The sequence below is a fragment of the Peromyscus maniculatus genome, chromosome 11 (genome assembly GCF_049852395.1).
Source record: "Peromyscus maniculatus bairdii isolate BWxNUB_F1_BW_parent chromosome 11, HU_Pman_BW_mat_3.1, whole genome shotgun sequence".
In the NCBI taxonomy this organism is placed as follows: domain Eukaryota; kingdom Metazoa; phylum Chordata; class Mammalia; order Rodentia; family Cricetidae; genus Peromyscus; species Peromyscus maniculatus.
Window position 1 is genome coordinate 49,966,364 of NC_134862.1, and position 19,833 is coordinate 49,986,196.

Genomic DNA, 19,833 nt, shown 5'->3' on the forward strand with positions numbered 1-19,833 from the left:
AGCAATCTACAGATTCAATGATATCCCCATCAAAATCCCAACACAATACTTCACAGACCTGGAAAGAACAACTCAACTTCATATGGAAAAACAAAAAAAAACCAGGACAGATAAAACAATCCCGTACAATAAAGGAACTTCTGGAGGCGTCGCCATCCCTGACTTCAAGCTCTACTATAGAGCTACAGTAATAAAAACAGCTTTGTATTGGCATAAAAACAGACATGTTGACCAATGACATCGAATTGAAGACCCTAACATTAATCCACACACCTATGAGCACCTGACTTTTGACAAAGAAGCAAAAACTGTACAATGAAAAAAAGAAAGCATCTTCAACAAATGGTGCTGGCATAACTGGACACATGCAGAAGATTGCAAATAGATTCATATCTATTGCCATGGACAAAACCCAAGTCCAAGTGGATCAGAGATCTCAACATAAATCCAGTTACACCGAACCTGATAGAAGAGAAAGTAGGAAGTAGTCTTGAATGTATTGACACAGGAGACTACTTCCTAAATATAACACCAGTAGCACAGACAATAAGAGCAACAATTAATAAATGGGATCTCCTGACTGAGAAGCTTCTGTAAGGCAAAGGGCACAGTAAATAATACAAAATGGCAGCTTATAGAATGGGAAAAGATCTTCATCAACCCAACATCTGACAGAGGGCTGATCTCCAAAATGTGTAAAGAACTCAAGAAACTAGACATCAAAATACCAAAATAACCCAATTAAAAAATGGAGTACAAATCTAAACAGGGAATTCTTAACAGAGGTATGTCCAATGGCCAACAGACATTTAAGGAATTGCTCAACATCCTCAGTCATCAGGAAAATGCAAATCAAAACAGCTCTTAAATATCATCTTTTACCTGTCAGAATGGCTGGATCAAAAACCCCAAGGGCAGCTTATGTTGGAGAGGATGTGGAGCAAGGGAAACAATCCTTCACTGTTGATGGGAGTGAAAACTTGTACAGCCACTTTGGAAATTAGCATGGTGACTTCTCAGAATATTGGGAATCAATCTGACTCATGACCCAATGATACCACTCTTGGGCATATACCTAAGGAATGCTCAATCATACTACAAGGGCACTTGCTAGACTATGTTCATAGCAGCATTATTCATAATAGCCAGAACCTAGAAATAACCTAGATGCTCCATAATGGAAGAATGGATAAAGAAAATGTGGCACATATACATAATGGAGTATTATGCAGCTGTAAAAAACAATGACATCACTGGGTGGTGGTGGCTCACGCCTTTAATCCCAGCACTTGGGAGGCAGAGCCAGGAGGATCTCTGTGAGTTCGAGTCCAGCCTGGCCTACCAAGTGAGTTCCAGGAAAGGTGCAAAGCTTTCAGAGACACCCTGCCTTGAAAAACAAAACAAAAACAAAACAAAAACGACAATAACAGACTAAAAAACCAATGACATCATGTAATCTGCAGGCAAATGAATGGAACTAGAAAATATCATCCTGAATAAGGTAACCCAAACTCAGAATGGTATGTTATGGTATGTTATGTACTCACTCATAAGTCAATACTAGATGTAAAGCAAAGGCTAACCAGACTACAACCTAAAGCTACAGAGAAGCTAGCTAACAAAGAGGACCCTAAGAGGGACACATTCACTGCTGAGAAAAGGGGAAATAGATGAGATTTCCATGAGTAAACTGGGAACTGGGTAGTGGGGCAGCAATAAAAGGGAGGGAAACGGGGATGAGAACATGAGGGAATGGGATGGTCAAGCTGGTGAAGGGACAGAGTGGGAGAGCAATGAAAGAGACATCTTGATAGAGGGAGACATTACGGGGTTAGGAAGAAACCTGGTGCTAGGGAAATTCCCAGGAATCTACAAGGCTAACCCCAGCTTAGACTACTGCAATAGTGGAGAGGGTGACTGAATTGGCCTACTCTGGTAATCAGATTGGTGAGTACCCTAACTGTCATCATAGAGCCTTCATCTAGTAACTGAGAGAAGCAGATGCAGAGATCCACAGCCAAGCACCAGACTGAGCTCTGGGAATCCAGTAAAAGAGAGGGAAGAGGGATTATATTAGCAATGGGGGTCAAGATCGTGATGGGGAAATCTACAGAGACAACTGAACCAAGCTTGTGGGAATTCATGACCTTTATGCCAACAGCTGTGGATCCTGCATGGGACCAGACTAGGCTCTCTGCACACGGGAGACAGTTGTGTAGCTTAGTCTGTTTGAGGTGCTCCAACAGTAGGATCAGGATCTATCCCTGGTGCATGAGCTAGCTTTTTGGAGCCCATTACCTATGATGGAACACCTTGCTCAGCCTTGATGCAGTGGGGAGGGGCTTGGTCATGCCTCAACTGAATGTAACAGGTTTTGCTGACTCTCCATGGGAGGCTTTACTCTTTTAGAGGAGAGAACTGGTGGTGGGAGTTTGGGGTTTAGAGGGTTTGGGGGGAAGGCTGGGGGTGCTGGGAAGAAGGATGAGAGTATGATCTGTGGTTGGCATGTAAAATGAATAAAAAAAATCTTAAAGAAAAAAAGATGGAAACGTAATGAATTTTAAGATATTTCTTCTGATAGAGAAATTTCCTTTCCACCTTGGTGTTCATTTTTTTTTTTTTACTTAAAATTTATCTGTCGTGAAGGTACTCAAAGTTTATGTTGCCTGAAGAAACTTTGGATGCAATAGATATCCTAGGGGTGTTTCCTTGTCTGCTCAGCCAAAGATACCAATTCGACAGGCCATTTGGTGGTCCCAAAGCTCAATTTTAAACAAGCATCTCGTGTAATTCTGATGTCAGTGTTCCCTGGAACCACTTCTCATTTCCTTATCTGAAAAGTCTCTGCGTTTCTCCAGGCATGAGAATGTCCAGTGTGATCACATTCTCTTTCTCTCTCTCCTTCCACCCTCTGACCTGCTCTTCTTTCTCTCCCTTATTTCATTCCATGGAAATAGGACATAGCGTTTGAATGAACCTTTTCTATTTCTGTAGTGACTAGAGATTTGGACTATTTTCCCCAAACTCACAAACAAGACCTGTATTCACTCATTCTTGCTATTTGCAGAACATAGGAGCAAGAGGTATAAAAATAGAGAGTTCTTTCTTAATTCTTGTCTGTTTTCTTTCTTTCTTCCTTTCTTTCTTCCTTCCTTCCTTCCTTCCTTCCTTCCTTCCTTCCTTCCTTCCTTCCTTCCTTCCTTCCTTCCTTTCTTTCTTTCTTTCTTTCTTTCTTTCTTTTGGCTAAAGTTAAGACTGTGGAAAAACCTTCACAGCAGCATACTGTTAATAGATGTTTCAATTACATTCTCTGCCACAGTGGTGGCCTACGTACGTCCCTGTAACAGCATGGTTATTAGGGGAGACATTCTTCATGAATATAGCTTTCAAATTCTGACCTTTTATTAAGTTGGGATGTATGTATGTATTATTAGTTTTTTGAAACTTAAAAATAAAAGAAAAATTGGCTTTGTTATTTCTAATAATCAGATTGGTCATAAAATCCTATCAATCTCTGTTTGTATTTTTTTATGTTTTTAGATAGTTTTTAGTTTTATTGATGACCCTTGTGTGCCAAGGGTCAAATCCATGACCCCCAGAGAATCTACACTAACCCTGAGAAATTACCACCCTCTAGACTTAGTGTACTTAGTACATAGAAATACAAAATAATACTCTAACAAAACTGCTGTGTTCTGTTTTATCCTAGAAATTATAAAATATTATGAATGAGATATACTTAAATGTAAATTTCAAGAATATTTTTCTATAAAATGTGGAAAAATCTTATCTATTTTAGGTGTTTAGTTATTCTTGTCAAACAGCTTTTTATTTACCTTCACATAATGGAACATCATTGGTCCACCCATCTGCCTCACATTCACGATAATCAATCTCACCTAAGAGCTGATACCTAAAAACATAAACAAAATAAAGTTGTGTTGAGACATTATGTATTCTTATGTACTTTTAAGCTCTTTACTGTCATGGATTCCTCCAGTAAGAGATTTTTAAGGAAAAGAAAAACTTTCTCTTTTTTATATTATTCTCATCTTGCCCCTAATTCTTATAGAAAAAAAAAAAAACACCAGCAGAATAACTTAGTCAAGGAGCTTGGAATTAAAGGTTTACTGGATACTTGCTGTAGAGGAGATGTAATAATTGACTGTAAATGTGATACTCTAGCTCCCTTATGAGGCAGAATGTGTCCTCTTCCAACAGAAAAAGCAAGTTTCCAATAAAGACTTTCCATCCACAGCAGAGACCAACCTATTATGCCATGCTCCTTCAGACATTATGTAAAATTCCACACAAAACTTTCCTGAACCTATGTTCATGGAGGGAGGGGAGAGGAGGAGAAAATGGTTTTCCATATAGAAAAAAAAAAAACTTTTTGCAATGTCATCTCAAAATCACCCACATGTAGGACAAAAAAAAAATGATTGCTCATAGGAATCATTCTGCTAAATAATATGTAACTAAACCTATACCCAGCAGAAAAAACAAAGACAGAGCTATAGGACTAAAAAAGGCGAGCAAAAAAACAGGGATGGACTAAGCCTACTCCATCCTTAGCTTTACTTCTGGGTTAAAACAAACAAACAAACAAACAAACAAACATGTATTCCTCAAGATAGATAAAACGTTCTTCAATAAAAATTTAAATTAACATGAACTATTTTTACCTACTGATCCTACATGGTGTGAGGACTCTCATTGATAGGTGTCAGTAATTTTACCAACAGATTTCTGTTGGTGATGGAAGCTCAATATACAAAGTTCCTGACATAATAGGGTTCTATCGGTGTTTATTCTTTATGTATATGTAGAGGGGATAGGAATGAGGTTCTAGTTTATGAACATTGAGTACTTGAGTTTGGGAATGCTTTAGAGCTAATTCCAAAACCTGAAAAGTTTAAACTGTTATAGTTCATTACCTCAAATTAGGAAATAAAGAGCAACAAAAAGATTCCATTCACAATGTTTAATTTTATTTGTACTTATTTAGTATAATATTATAGAGTTCCTAATATTCCCATATGAACTTTTAAAAATAACCTGTGGCAATGAAGAAAACTGATAGAAAATGAAGAGCTGAGGACTCAGTGATGACATCAACCTTGAGACCCAGTAGCTGGTCAGAGGGCAGAGTCAATGATTCTGAAAAATTAGATTTTGAGTCCAATATAATAAAAGTAATGTGCATACTACTAAGTTTTAACAATAGCATTCAGGTGATAGAATTTTTATTCATAAGTAAAAGTCTTGCTTTCTTGGTCTATTTTTGGGCCCCAGCAGTGGGACCAGAATCTGTCTCCAGTGCATGAAGTGGCTTTTTGGGACCTATTATCTATGGTGGGATACCTTGCTCAGCCTTGATGCAGCGGGGGAGGAGCTTGGTCCCGCCTCAACTTGATATGCTATGCTTTGTTGACTCCCATGGGAGGCCTTACCCTTTCTGAGGAGTCGATGGGGGGGGGGTTGGGAACAGAGGAGAGGAGGGAGGGAAAACTATGGTTGGTATGTAAAATAAATAAATTAATTTAATTTAAAAAGTTAAAATCTAAAAAAACCTCTTGCTTTCTTTAAATACTATAAAAATCTTTTCAAGAGGGCTACCATGTAACATAGTTGTTTTCACAATTCCTATTGTCCCTAATATATAAAATTGTCCCATTTTACATAATATTGTGCAAATAGTGGAACGTAGTAGGATTTATCAGCTGAACACTTAACTTTTATGTGTACTGACTTAACACTCCCTTATTTCAATACTATGCCAGAATAATCCTAACTCACTTAACTTTTCAATATTATAACGATAGCATGGCATTCAAATAAAATTACTCACATGATAGCTTTATGTTATTTTTTAAATGTTAATAGTAAAATTCAGTCTCATTAAAGTACAAACTTGTAGACATCTTACATATAATTTCAATGATAATTTTATAATGACAACATACCCATCATTACAGGTATAAACAACCTTTGCACCAAACTCAAACCCAGTTCCAACTGCCAGCCTAAAGGACCCAAAGGGTGTATCTCCAGGATGCCCACATGGCTTTTCTAAAATTAAAAAAAAAGAAGAAGATTCAGTATTAATCAACAGTCTATGGACCACACCTTATGTAGGAGTTCAGAGAACAAGCACATTTGGATATCATTGATCAGAAGGAAAACTCCAAACAGCAAAGGATATTTTATAGTTGAAGCTAAGTGCCTACTTCCATTTTTAATTTTGTAGTATTACTAAATTTTAAAATAATGTTCTATCTTTTAGTTACCATAGTGATATAATTTTATAGTGTTACAACATAAAACATGTAGTACATTCAAAACTAAAGTTTTCTTAAGTTTCTTAAACATGGTGTACTTACTCCGACATATCCTGGATGGGTTAGAAGCCACCCATTCTCCATTCTTGCATACTCTAACAATAGTCCCAAGTGTTCGGAATCCAGGGCGGCATTTGTAGGTAGCCTGAATACCTTCTTCATATGGTTTGTCAGGCCAAGAACCTGTCAGAATTTCTGTATATTGTTTTGGAGGAGGACCTTTACAATCTACAATACAAACAAACCAATATTTGACATACCTATTTACATAGACATAATAATCATTAAATGTAAAAATAAGTGGTATTGTCAACAAAGACAGATTTTAAAAGCTCAACATTTGGGGGAAAGCAAAAGATTAAAAACTGGTAATGAAGCATGGGGGTTCACAGAGACTGAACCGCCAATTGGGGAGTCTGTAAGGGTCTGACATAGGTCCTCTGCATATATGTCATGGTTGTGTAGCTTGGTGTTCTTGTGGGACTGTAGCGGGTAGCCTTTCCAGCTTTAATGTGGAAGTTCCAACCCCCATTGAGACTCTGGCAACTGTCATGCCTATGAGGCGTGGCCATGGGAGGTGCCTGGAGACCCAAGATCTGGATGGGCGAGCGCTCTTTCTGTTCGGGGACCCTGAACGGTGGAGGTGGACCAAGCAGAGCTCCAGGGGACACCCTGGATTGCGATACACCTTCCCCAGACCCCACGACCTACCTATCCCTTAATTTGTAAGTTACGCCATTAAATAAATATCCTTTTAACTACGTGGAGTGGCCTTAATAATTTCACCAATATGGGACCCCTAACAGCAAGAGTTGGGGATATCTCTGACACCTTTGCCTATGCTTGGGACCTTTTCCCTCTTACTGGACAACTTTCTAGTCCTGATATGAGGATTTGTGCCTAGTCTTATTGTAATTTGTTATGCTATATGCAGTTGATATCCCTGGAAGGTCTGCTATTTTTTTGAAGGGAAATGGAGGAGATATGGATCTAGGGGGTAGGGGAGCAATAGGGAATTGGAGTGGGGGGACTGGGAGAAGTGGAGGTAAGGGAAATTGCAGTTGGGATGTAATGTATGTAAAGAATAAATTTTTTAAAAAAGAAAAGAACTACTAATGTGATGGAAGTTGGAGTTCTCATGAAGGGGACAGAAAAGGGGACGGAGGCCATAACTCACACCGAAACTGAAAATGTGTGTTTCTGTCTTAGTCAATGAGGGCTGATAGGACAAAAAGTCTACAGACTGGGAAGCTTAAACACAATGTATTCCTACCAAGGAATGTTCTTTGTTCCCAGATGAATATATTTTCCCTTTATTCTCACATAGTAGGTGGGGAGTTGAGGGTGGGATTGAGGGAGCAGAGAGCCAAATAACAATGGAGAGAGAGACAGAGACACGTTTAGATGCATAAAACCTCTTTCTCTTATTTTAAAGATGCTGATTTCTTTTGGATGACTCCACTCTCCTGACCTCATCTAAACTTAATTACATCCCTAAGACCCATCTCAGTTTCAACATAGTGGTTTGGAGACAGAACAAACACAATATCCACAACAATTGTCTATTGGTCAGCAATTGTATCACTGAAAGTATATCTAAAAAATGCATGTGCATGTGAATCCAATTTCATTTGTGGAAAAGATTATGACAATATGGCTAATATTCAAAGTTAGAAGGTACAACCTCAACAGTTGAATTAATAAACATTTATGATACAGGGCATGTGGTAAATATAGCATCAATGCCACAAAATACATGGAAAGGTATCCTAATAATGAAGGCAAAACAACAATGTTGTATCAATTATTCTAGGACTATTAATATCAATATAAAATTTAAGAACAACATTGGATATATGTAGGCATACACAAGCTGTGAAAAAATAAGATCAAAACCATAATGATAGCATTGAAGATAACTTGTTCCATTTGGAGGAGATAAACAGGGATCTTCTGCGGTGCTGTAAATTCTCTGTTTCTTGGTGTGAATGAATAATAATTAGTAATATACTATGTTTATAGTTTATTCATTAGTATGTGTTACATGTTTTAAATACATAAAATTAACAAAATTTGCATGTGTTGTATGCTCTTTACTTTTCAATAGATTAACTAAGGATAGTATATAAAAAGAATGGGCAGAAAATTAATAAGTAATTTGTGCTTCTTGATTGCATTTATTTTTCATTATCATCATCTTGTTAATTAAGGGTGTGGAAATTTAAACATCTAGTAACTTTCTCAAGGTATCTGAAAGCAGAAGAACTAAAACTGGACTTAAGTTTTGCAGACACACTAGCTCATGTTTTTTAACCACTTCTTATGGTTTGGGGTAGGGAAATAAACTAGAGGTGCTGTGTTTTTACATTGAGTTTCATAGGAGAAACATTTTGTTTACATTTTTAACAGAAAATTCCAGATATATAGGAAAATTTGAACTTATAGTGAAAGCCAATTCAGCAAATGTCTAGTGCCCACATTTAACATTTTAGTACAATAGCTGTGCCTACATCCTTCCATGTACCCATCCTTTTGCCTATTTATTATTTTCCCAAGTGCTGGAATTATGGCTATGGAATATTAGTGCCATGGAATAGAATTGTTTTTAATATCACCTTCTGCTTGATTTTATAATAAATACCCTGATATTTAAATGATTGTATTAATGAAATCCAACATGTTGGTTCTTAAATGGCATATTCTAGTACTTTTTATCTACAATATCTTTATAATTATTTTACTTGCCAGATGCCTTTTACTTCTTCATTTCATAACAACTTGCCACTCTGTTCTAAACTATATCTTTTAAAGGCAAGAGAATAACCTGAGACATATCCCACCTATAACTTGTATCTATAAGATGCCATTATACAACAACATGTGATGAAATAAAAGGACCAGTATATTTTATAGAAGACTAAGCACTTATTTAGGCTTTCAGGTACACATATTTCCTTTGAGTATTTTCCTAATTTTTAGAACATTTGTCTTAGAAAACTTGTGTAATAAATCTGATTTTCATCATTTCAGTAATTAAGTCTTTTGTACACTAGATGGTGCTAATACCCCACCACCATCATAGCAAAAAACCTGGCACTTCAAAATGTGAGTTCTCTGAAAATGAATAATCTTTCTGCTTTCAGTTGCTGCTCAGATCTTCTCCCTTCAAATGCATGTGCTGTTTGTCTTTGTTTAGATTCTCAATATAATATGCACCAGTAACTAATGTTATAGCTAAAATAATAATAATTCACTGCATTTCTACAATAAGTTAAGCATGTTTTAAGATGGTGACAAACAGGATTTCTCAAGTTCCCCTGAAATATAGTCTCAAGAGTTCTAAGTAGATTGTAAAACGTTCTTTTCATTCATGTAGTCGATCTGTCAACATAAATGTACAACAGCACATTTGTTTGAAATAGATGGGAAATTGTCAGCAAAACAGGGCAGGTGCTTATTAAACAGCAACCACAGTAATACTTACAAAAGGATAAAGATTTTCAGAGGGATAATTTAACTTAAAGCTTCGGTAAAGGAGCGAGCCTTCTGCTTCTAGCTCAAGGTAAATTACCAAACTCACTTTTCTTGTATCTACATAATTATTCAGATTCTGACAAATAAAATCTGATCCTATGTATTTGCAGTAACATAATTGAAAAGTTAATGTTGGTTTCTAACACTTCCTGTGTTGATTTTCTATTTCCTTGGCTGTTTTTGTCAATTTCAAATGTTTTTCAGAAAAGGAATGACTGTGTATAGGTTTGACTATCTGAAAACAGGAGTCTTTTTACTTTAACTTGAGGGAGATAAATGTATAATTTTTTAAAGTTAAAAGCAAATACCAGATATTTTAGTAAACATAACTCACCAGTTTTTTTCTATATTCAAATTTTAAAGAGCTAGTACTAACACACAAACCAGATACAACTCCTTATTTCCAATGCCAATATGTCTCTTAATTATTATTTGAAATGTTCTTGCAGAAATAAAATAAATCTTAATAAATTTATTTATTTTGTGAAATGTATCACTCGTACCCACACCTTTGGTATATTAAAGACAGATAGCCTCTTTGTTAATTTACCAGAGCTTCTAAAATGATGTTAGAAAAGAATAAGAGGTATCATTTTTAAAATATTACCTCTTAACAGATGGTAGAATATACTATAATTGAGAACTACAAGTTCCTTAGGTAAAAATAAAGCAAATGAATAAAATGGAAATATCAAAAATAGATGTTTTCATTAAATTTCCCTTATGCCTTCTTCTTGATATAAATGAATATTAATTTTATGGATATATGTGAGCCACAGAGGTTTTAATTAATTAAAAATATTCAGAGAATTAACAAATAGTGTAAGAATATAAAATTTGTAATTTTTGGAATCAAGAAAAATATCAGTTGCAATAAAGTACTTTAAAAAACAAACTACAAAAATTTAAAGTCCAATGGACACTTAACAACCATCTGAAAAAATAAATTTCTACTTCTAAAATATATAGGGACAATTATGTCGTTTATTTGCAAAAATGTTACCCCTGAGGAAAGCATACATCATTAAGGGCCCATGGTGAAACCTCAAAGAAACCGGTGTGGGGAGCAGCTGGTGTTTGTGTGATTGTGAGGAGACAGCTTGAAATCCTCTCAATCCACACTTCTGAGATGGGCACTTATAACACAAACTGCTAACCAGCCTTATAAATGAAATAACTGGATCCAGGTATTGGAGTGATTGCTAAAAGATCAGAGAAGCAGAAGAAGCCACATCCAACCTCACCTTGCCAACCCTCAGCTGATCTTGTTTTCTCAGACTGAAAGCTTCTGAGTCCTCACTCGAATGGATCTCAGCTGAACTGCTCAAAAACCTAAAAGCTAAAAAAGACCAAAGTTCCTGGTCCTCATGCCTTATATACCTTTCTGCTTCCTGCTATCACTTCCTGGGATTAAAGGTGTGTGCCACCATGCCTGTCTCTGTTTCCAGTGTGGCCTTGAAGTCACAGAGAGTCAGATGGATCTCTGCCTCCCGAGTGAGTGATAGGATTAAAGGCATGTATGCCTCCATTTTCTGGCCTCTATGTCTGTCTAGTGGCTGTTCTGTTCTCTGATCCCAGATAAGTTTATTAGGGTACACAATATATTGGGGAGCACAATACCACTACAGGCACTCCCTGGACTGCGGTCTCCTCACACAAAATATGGTTCCAAGCACATGTTGTCTTTTTAAAATAAACTGTTAGTACATATTGAATAGTTTTCCTTAGACTTGAATGGCTGCCTCAAAAAGGAACTTAGCCACAGGATAGAGTAAAAAAACAAACAAACAAAAAACCCAAAATCTGAAAGTTCGGCAGCACCAAAACTGAGGGTTATCAGTGGGATCCTGAGGATTAGGATTAAAACAAAGAGGAAAACATTCCTTTCGAAATTCTACCCCTAATTCTTGGAGAAGTTAAGGTGACTTTATTTGGATGTGTGGGGAGGAGCTCATTTTACAGAACCTCTTTATTTCTTTCTGTATAACTGCTGTTTTCCCCATCCATAAACCTCCCCTTTGCCATCATCTGACTAACTCCTATGCAGAGTTTAAAACCTGCCTACAGGAGGCTGCATGCCTGTAATCTCAGCATGTTGGACAGGGAGATGGGAGCTGAGGCCAGCTTGTGCTATTTAGTCCGACTCTGTTTTAGAGAAACAGCATAAAAAAAATGTCATCCTCTCTCTCTCTCTCTCTCTCTCTCTCTCTCTCTCTCTCTCTCTCTCTCTCTCTCTCTCCTGACCCATCCTATTTATTTATTTATTTATTTATTTATTTTACTTTTAAAGTAGTATGCAAAGGGTTATATTTTATTATGACTTTGCACCCCTCCACCCCTGCCAGACAGGAATTTTCTATGTAGACCTGGCTGTCCTGGAACTCACTTTGTAGATCAGATTGGCCTTGAACTCACAGAGATCCACCTGCTTCTGCCTCCCTAGCGCTAGGATTAAAGGTGTGCTCTTCTTATGGCTTTTCAAAGTAGTTTTATTTTATTCTCTCTGATCCTTCTTCCCCATCTCCCTCCCCTACTGTATCTGCCTACGGGTGTTCTTTCAGCGTTCATGTCACGTGTTTTCATTGCCCCTTCCTCCACAGTGCTTTTCCCACTTCTAGTTCCATGTTCTCTGCAGAATTCACACCCACAAATGTACATATATAATACATTAAACAAATAACTATTAAGTATATGCACTAAAAACTAGGATACAAATACGAAAGGGAACATGCAGTGTTCGTCTCTGAGTCTGGATTCATCCATTTTTTTCCTATTAATTTCATAATTTGGTTTTTTTTTGCAGATGAAAAAAATTCCATTTTCTATTTCTAGCACATCTTTCCAACTTTCAGTTTTCCACTTTAGTACCTTTATAGTTTGTAATATGGACTACAATATTAGAATATTTAAAAGCACTCTTAATTCTTTTCCTATCCACTGAATGACTACCTTTTAGAAAGTATGATTTTAGGACCCAGTACTTAGAACTCACTGAAAAGTGATCCTGAATAAAAGAAACAGTGAGCGCAAACAGAACTGTAGAAGCATTTCCAGGACATGCATCCGTACAGTCACTATGCACAGGTGACCCTGAGAGTGACACATGGGACACTTAATGGACAAGATGTGGAAGAAGAAGAAAGGGACAAGACTGGGAAGGAAAAAAAATAGAAGACCAGGGAACCGTTGTCTGGTGAACTTGGAGGCCTGTTGCATGAACCGACAGCTCTCCACAACTGGACTGCGTTGTTCATCTGTCTACCCCCCAAGTGTGAATCTGTGTTGCAGTTTTTGAAGTCAGGAATCTCTTGCCTATAGCTCAAAGTGTAAGAAGTTCCTAGGAACCTTTAAAGGAATGTTTCTATAATCATCCTCTGTCTATTGCATTTCCAGTTAGCACGGTTTGTGAGAAACTAAGCTTTCTAAGTGAAAATGTCAAAACAAAAGTGCTCCATCAAATCCTTGTGTTCTTTTCATTATTTCATGTAGGCATTTCTTTTTCTATTTAATTACTTGACTTTCTCTGAACCATTTTTCCTTTAATTTTAACCAAAATGTAACAGTTTTCTCCCAATTACCTTGTATGGTTTTCATGTACTGTGTTCTTAGAATCGCTGAAGTTAAGAACTGGGTAAGGCACCTGTCAGTCAACTGAGCACCCAGGACTTGGTTGCCAGCATCTCCTCAAATGATGAAAGGTGGGCATGGTGTGTGTGTGTGTGTGTGTGTGTGTGTGTGTGTGTGTGTGTGTGTGTGTGTGTGTGTTTGTAGGAGAGGAAAGTGGTAAAGACAGACTGACAGAGACAGCAAATAAAAATGGATTAATTTGGAGGGGGAGGGAGAGTTCAAAATTGAGCAATCTAAGGTCAAAGATAAAGACTATTTACTATGTGGCAATTTCTTCCTTAGAATAATTCTAGTTTGCAGTTTGCACTTAAGTGTTGTAGTTTAAAGTCACATTCAGGTAAAGGACATACACATTTCTAGGATAAGGCTGTGCTGGAGGTAAGCAAGGTTTGCCTTCACAATCCACCCTCCACCTTGCCCATGAGTGATTTTTCCATCCTTGGACACCTATTACAGCATTTCAGTATGAAATGCTTCCTGTCCCAGAATGACTTTCTTCTACTGTCCCTTACCACTGTCCAGTTCTATCTTCTATTGGTGAAATTTTACAGTATGTTACATAGATTAGCAAAATTTAACTGTATTGTCCCTTCAGTGTAAATTACAGGTTGGCTGGATTTGTGGCACTATAACCATGTCAAGCATTTTAAGAGTTGCAGAAGAGAAAACACGGAAGACAAGCAGGACACTACACAAGGCCAAATAACACCATTTAGGGAAATACAACAATACCCCTGAAAACATGTATTTTGGAAGTAGGGGTTAATTGCCCCCACTGAAATTGAAACCTGATTTGGATAATTAACTAGTATTAACCATTTTTGTAGTTTGCATAAAGATCTATAACGTTCACATACTTCGTTAGGGTGGACTTGAGAAGAAGCAAATGTGACAGAAGGCGGCATAACTGGAACTCTGGCCCCTGGGGCATGGGGGACTACCACTGAGGAGCTGAGTAAATGTCTAGACTGTGCAGGGAATCTTATCACACAGGATGCATGTTTTCCTGACCTCATCTCTGTAGACTCTCCATCTGAAAATTCTAAACTCAAGGCTCAAGGAAGAATTTCTATGCCACAATCCTGATTCTTTAATCCAGCCACTTTCCCTAGGGAAATGTGGAAGTCTCTCCATGTATTGCTTCCAAGGATTGTGATAAAAAGACTACTTCTCGTTTGTTCCAATTCTCAGATTCAACAGAGGGAGGCTCTAGGGAGAAAGAGAACAACTGAAATATGGCTTGTGCTGTTTGCGTGATTATAAAGTGATGACTTTGCAAGTGGAAAGGGAATATCTTATTTGCAATGGGTGCTTTGGTTGTAGTTGTGAATTCTGTCTCTTTTGCCCTAAACAAGAAGGCCAAACAAATACCAAGGATGAGTGACTTCAGAACTTTTAAGTTGTCTTCTACCGGCTCTGAAACTATTATGATATTCATAGTTGAGACTGCAGCAGTAAATCCAACTATCCATTATAATTTGAAATAAAAGAAATGTTTACAAGGTACATACATGTAAGTCCTGGCTTATCATATAACAGGTTTACACACCTTTGGTGTGATAAAGGACATAAAGGCAAGATGCTAAGATTGGTTTCATGTGTAAACTAAACCACAGCAGATTGTGTGTAGACACATATTTTTACCATGTAAATCCACATTATTTTTTAATTTACTACAGAAATTCCTATTTCTTTTTTACTATTATTTCTTTTAATTATAATATAATTACATCATTTCCCCCATTTCCTTTTGTCCCTCCTAAATCTCCTATATTCCCCTCCTTGCTCTTTTTCAAATTCATGGCCTCTTATTTTCATAATTGTTATTACCTGCATATATATATATATATATATATATATATATATATTAGTAAATACAACCTGTTCAGTCTGTATAATGTTACTCTTATGTAAGTTTTAAAGGCTGGTCTTTTTCTCTTTTAATGAATATTTTTTTTCATGGAAAGGGAAATTGTTGATTGCTCGTTCAGAAGGTTTTTGACCATCTGACATTTAAAAGAATTTTTTCCCATTCTTATAAAGAAGGACGAGCTATCCCTGTGAATTTAGTTGAGAGAGGGTAACAGAAAACCTGAGCAGATGGCTCTTGGTGTTGAATTCCAGTGCTTGGGAGGCTGAGGCTGGAAGACAAGGAGTGCAAGGCCAGCTTGGCCCATAAGGTGAGACTCTCTCTCAAAGAGCTGAAGTGAGGTGAAGACAGAAAGCACAGCTGTGAAACCAGTCACAGAACTCTGTTCATACAATACTGCATGCCATGATACCCACTCCGTGTAACGCTTCTGTATTGTAACTTGTTTCGTCCTTCTTCACTGAGTCTCTTGGGGCACGGGAAACTCTGGTGTTCAGTCTAGCTAAGGCTAGAGGAACAGTGGCAGATGTGGTTTTCAGTTAAGATGTGGCTTGGTCTGCGGGGTGGGGGTGGGGGTGGGGGGGACGACTGGACCTGCCTGGACTGAGTCTATCAGGTCGATCCCGGCCCTCGGGGGAGACCTTGATCTGGAGGAGGTGGGAATTGGGGGTGGGCTGGGGGGAGGGGGAGGGGGCGGGAGGGGGAGAGCAGGGGAATCTGTGGCTATTATGTGAAACTGAATGGTGTTGTAAAATAAATAATAATAATAATAATAATAATAATAATAATAAAAAGATGTGGTGAACCCTATACTATAAGTTGCCTTCAACTTTGGACATAGAGTGCAGGAAAAAGTAAGAGCGCTTTCCATATAAATTCTTTCTCTTAAGAAAAGGCAGAAATATTTTACAACATATCATTTGACTTTTTAACATTATATCGTTGCATTTGAAATAAAAGCATAAATAACTTTTCCTTCAACTCCCCAAAGAGTAACTGTTATTAATTCATAATTAATATATATAACACCAGTTTTTCCACATCAGAGTCGAACTAAGTTTGGAAACACCTTACACTTAAAACAACATAATATAGAATTAAACAAATTCTCCATTCTATGATTAAAATCTCTAAGCCTGAAAGGACATTTTTTTTTGTCCTTTAAACCTCCAGGATTAAAGAACACTTATCTCCCCAGAAAGCACACAGTGGTTATTTGGTTGTGTTTCAGCACAGGTTTAATTGGTTCATTTCAGCAATTCTGGGCTGCGGCCTAATTTCATACAATATCCAATTGTGAGAGTAAAATGTGCGCTTGGAAAGCTTGGGTATAATCCATTCCCCAGAACTGAAATTACACAGCTTGACTGAGGAACTCTTACGTTACAGGTTGTCCTGTAAATCTGACCCAATTCTGAACAGCGTGTGATTTTGCAAGAAGCAGCATTTACTGTTCCTAGCAGCTAGGAGTGTGAACACAGGCAGGAACTGCACTAAAAAGGTATTAGGAAGCCCTTGACATATGGAAAAGGAAAGACAAAAGGAAAGCTGGGCTCACAGTGCTTCCTTTTAAAAAATTTTTTCTTAAAGTTGTTTTTTTTTTTTTTTTTTTCAAATATGGGCACATGTAATATCCAGTTGCCATGCCTGCACGTGGAAACTGGAGCATGGTCTGAGGAGGTGGTTTTCTTCCTTTCACCAGGTGGGTCCCGTGGATTTAAAACTCAAGTAGCCAGATTCTGTGGCCAGAGAGTTCATTAACGTGTCCAGCTCACCTGCTAGTTACCATCAGTTTTTGGAAGAATGTTGATCTCTATCGGGGCAGAAAAGATTTATGAAATGCTTGCATTTTCTTCCCGGCTTAGGAAAGTCTATTACGATAGCATTTCACAACCATTTTTTAATCAGCCCACTACCCAGTGTCTGATGTGGGGAATAGAAACAGAAGCAAATATTCAAGTGCATATGTAACTATTTTTAATTGATCCAAGCTATCCTGCAGGGTGAAATTCCTGTTAAGTGGATAGTCTGTTCAAATTGTTTACATTTGAGACAGACACAGGCTACCAGCCAAGCTAAGAATAAAGAGGCAGTTCTGTGTCTACTGAAAATCCATGGAACTTCTCGTATCTGTTTCTGCATTATGTGCACCTTGTGGATATTACGAGGTTACCTTACATACTGTTTAAATACTAAACTCCGGCTTCATCTCTGACTGTACAGCCCTTGAAATGGTAATGTGTATGGTGCATCTGCCCAACTCATCAGCAAGAACTGGCACCACATTTGAATACATATCGATGAAAATTCAAATCCAACAATAACAGGAAAATCAGCTGGAATCCATGATATAAGTGAAAATTTTAAATCATTAACATTAAATTATCATGTAAACTTCATGGCACTTCCTTTTAATATTGAAAATTCCACTTTGTAATTATGTAAAGAGCTTAATTTCACTTGTATCATTTCTTAAGGCTTAAAAATTAGCTAGAAATAAAATAGATCTTTCTTTCATAATATATGTCTTTAAAAATCTCTCAGCAAGTAGTATGAAAGTGGAACATTAAAATAAATCAAAAGCATTGACTTATGACAAAAAAGGTTGAGTTATGTTTAATAATATCAACACTGCTTTAGAACTCTTGGCTAATATAATCATATTTCACCTCAATAATACTTATATTTTCATATATAAGGAAATGACTGCCTTAGTCTACAAGGTGTCTGAATATAAGACTTATAAGCTAAAATTCAAATAATAGTATTAGAAAATATAGATGAAGAAGTTCACTCTTTCAAAAAGTATACTAAACACACGTAAATATTTTTTAGGACTCTACCAAAAGATATAACTGAGAAACCATGTCTGCCTTTCTTATCTGGGTTGTTAAGTATGCAGTTAGAGCTGGCTTGTTAATATTCCCCAGTGAGGAGAGGCTGCAGCAAAAGCTCAAATTGCAAAGTGCTGGCTAAGTGAAACATCTGGGGAAATGATTAACATCATGTTATTCACTAGATATAACAAATGCCAAGTCAGATATGGCCATTGCTCACACCTGTAACCTCAGCATGACACAGGAGGACTACAGTGAGTTCAAGGACAAATTATGCAGTAGTAGTGACACCCTATTTAAAAAAAAAAAAAAAAAACCAGAACAAAAAGAAAAGCTAATTGAGTGTTTATCATTTCACTAGTTACTATTATGAACTAGGAAAGTAAACCCCTTCCTTGGATAAAGTGAACACTTTTGGGAGAATTGAACTGAATGATAGTCAGAGCTTCTGTTACCGACAAGGGGGAAGAGCGCCAATAATCACATTACCCAGTCCACAAATGCCTTCCACAAGCGATATGTTCCCTACATACTCACAGGGAAAAAAAGAAACCAAATAAATCAGATCTCACAAATATTATATGCAGGTTATGTGTCAAATTTTATAATCTTTTTAATTCTCATACATGCAGTTCTTATGTACAAACCTTTTAAAGCCGTGGCAGTATCAGTTCTAAGTGATGTTTTTAGGAAGTGTTAGAATTATGCCTGAAATAAATCCACTCCCTAAAACACTTGTAAAAGTTTTCATTAAGTATAAATATTTACATTTTTTTACTAGTTTTGCATGAAGTATTTCAGGGATACTCATGCAAAGGCAGGGTTCGTATTATGAGTTAACTACAAGTTAAATGACTCTGCCGAATTATGGATCGCACAAACATGTTTTAAGCACTGTCTGGAGTTTTACATTAGGATGAACCATCAATTATGGCAGCCAAATGAACTGCTTGCAGTTTTTAAACTTACCACCAAAAGCCATTAAGCTACAGACCAGGAATTACTTCCCATTTTCTAGACTTCATTTGAATGATTGCTATGAGAAATATTATCTGCAAATGTTTTATAATGCAGCTCTGCCAGAAGGGAGAAAGGCTATCTGTTTTAAACTTACCTTCTGCTACACAAACAGTCCATAATACAAGCCAAATAATTCTTGCTGATAGTCTCATGGTTTGGATCTTTCTGAGACGCAGAGAAGTTCAGCACCATCCAGTTCTCCCCTGCTAAGAACTGTGGTTACTGCAGGGACAGACTTGCCTCAAAAGGAAGTTGAAAATCGGTTTAGGAAATCAGGATCGCTAGATGCTCCGCCCCCCAGCAACTTCTGCAAAGTAAACTAAAAGGGTAGACCACAAGTCTAGCAGTGTGGGCGTTTGATCCCAGCGCTTACTGCGCTCTGCCTGTGACCTGCTGGATTGTTCTTGTAAATACCAGATTGTTGTCCTTGGAAACAAGTTCAGGTTTCTCGGAATGTGAGAAGCAGGGGCTGGTAGATCGCCTCTGGATTTCATAACCACAGAACAGAAAGCAATGGCAGCTCTTTTAAAAATAATTTAGGGAAGGAACTTCAGTTAGGCAGTGTTTTCAGGACCAACACCCAGGCACAGTAAAGAAACTTTGC

General features: G+C 37.3%; 1 protein-coding gene across 5 annotated transcripts in view; it reads right to left on the minus strand.

The window, feature by feature from the left end:
- Window positions 1–19,605, minus strand: part of LOC102918459 (complement factor H) — a 90,913-nt gene extending 71,308 nt beyond the window's left edge. The window contains exons 1-4 of one of the 5 annotated variants that reach the window (XR_013043301.1): window positions 19,324–19,604; window positions 6,384–6,569; window positions 5,967–6,072; window positions 3,837–3,913 (exon numbers count right to left, since the gene is read on the minus strand). Coding sequence is in view for 4 of the 5 variants with exons in the window: in XM_076547552.1 (XP_076403667.1) it covers window positions 3,837–3,913; window positions 5,967–6,072; window positions 6,384–6,569; window positions 19,324–19,381 (427 nt within the window). In the remaining variant the exon portion in view is untranslated. Of the gene's footprint in view, window positions 1–3,836; window positions 3,914–5,966; window positions 6,073–6,383; window positions 6,570–19,323 lie in introns of all 5 variants that reach the window. The other 4 variants (XM_076547552.1, XM_076547555.1, XM_076547554.1 and 1 more) reach the window with 4 other exon arrangements.
- Between the last annotated feature and the right edge of the window lie 228 nt (window positions 19,606–19,833).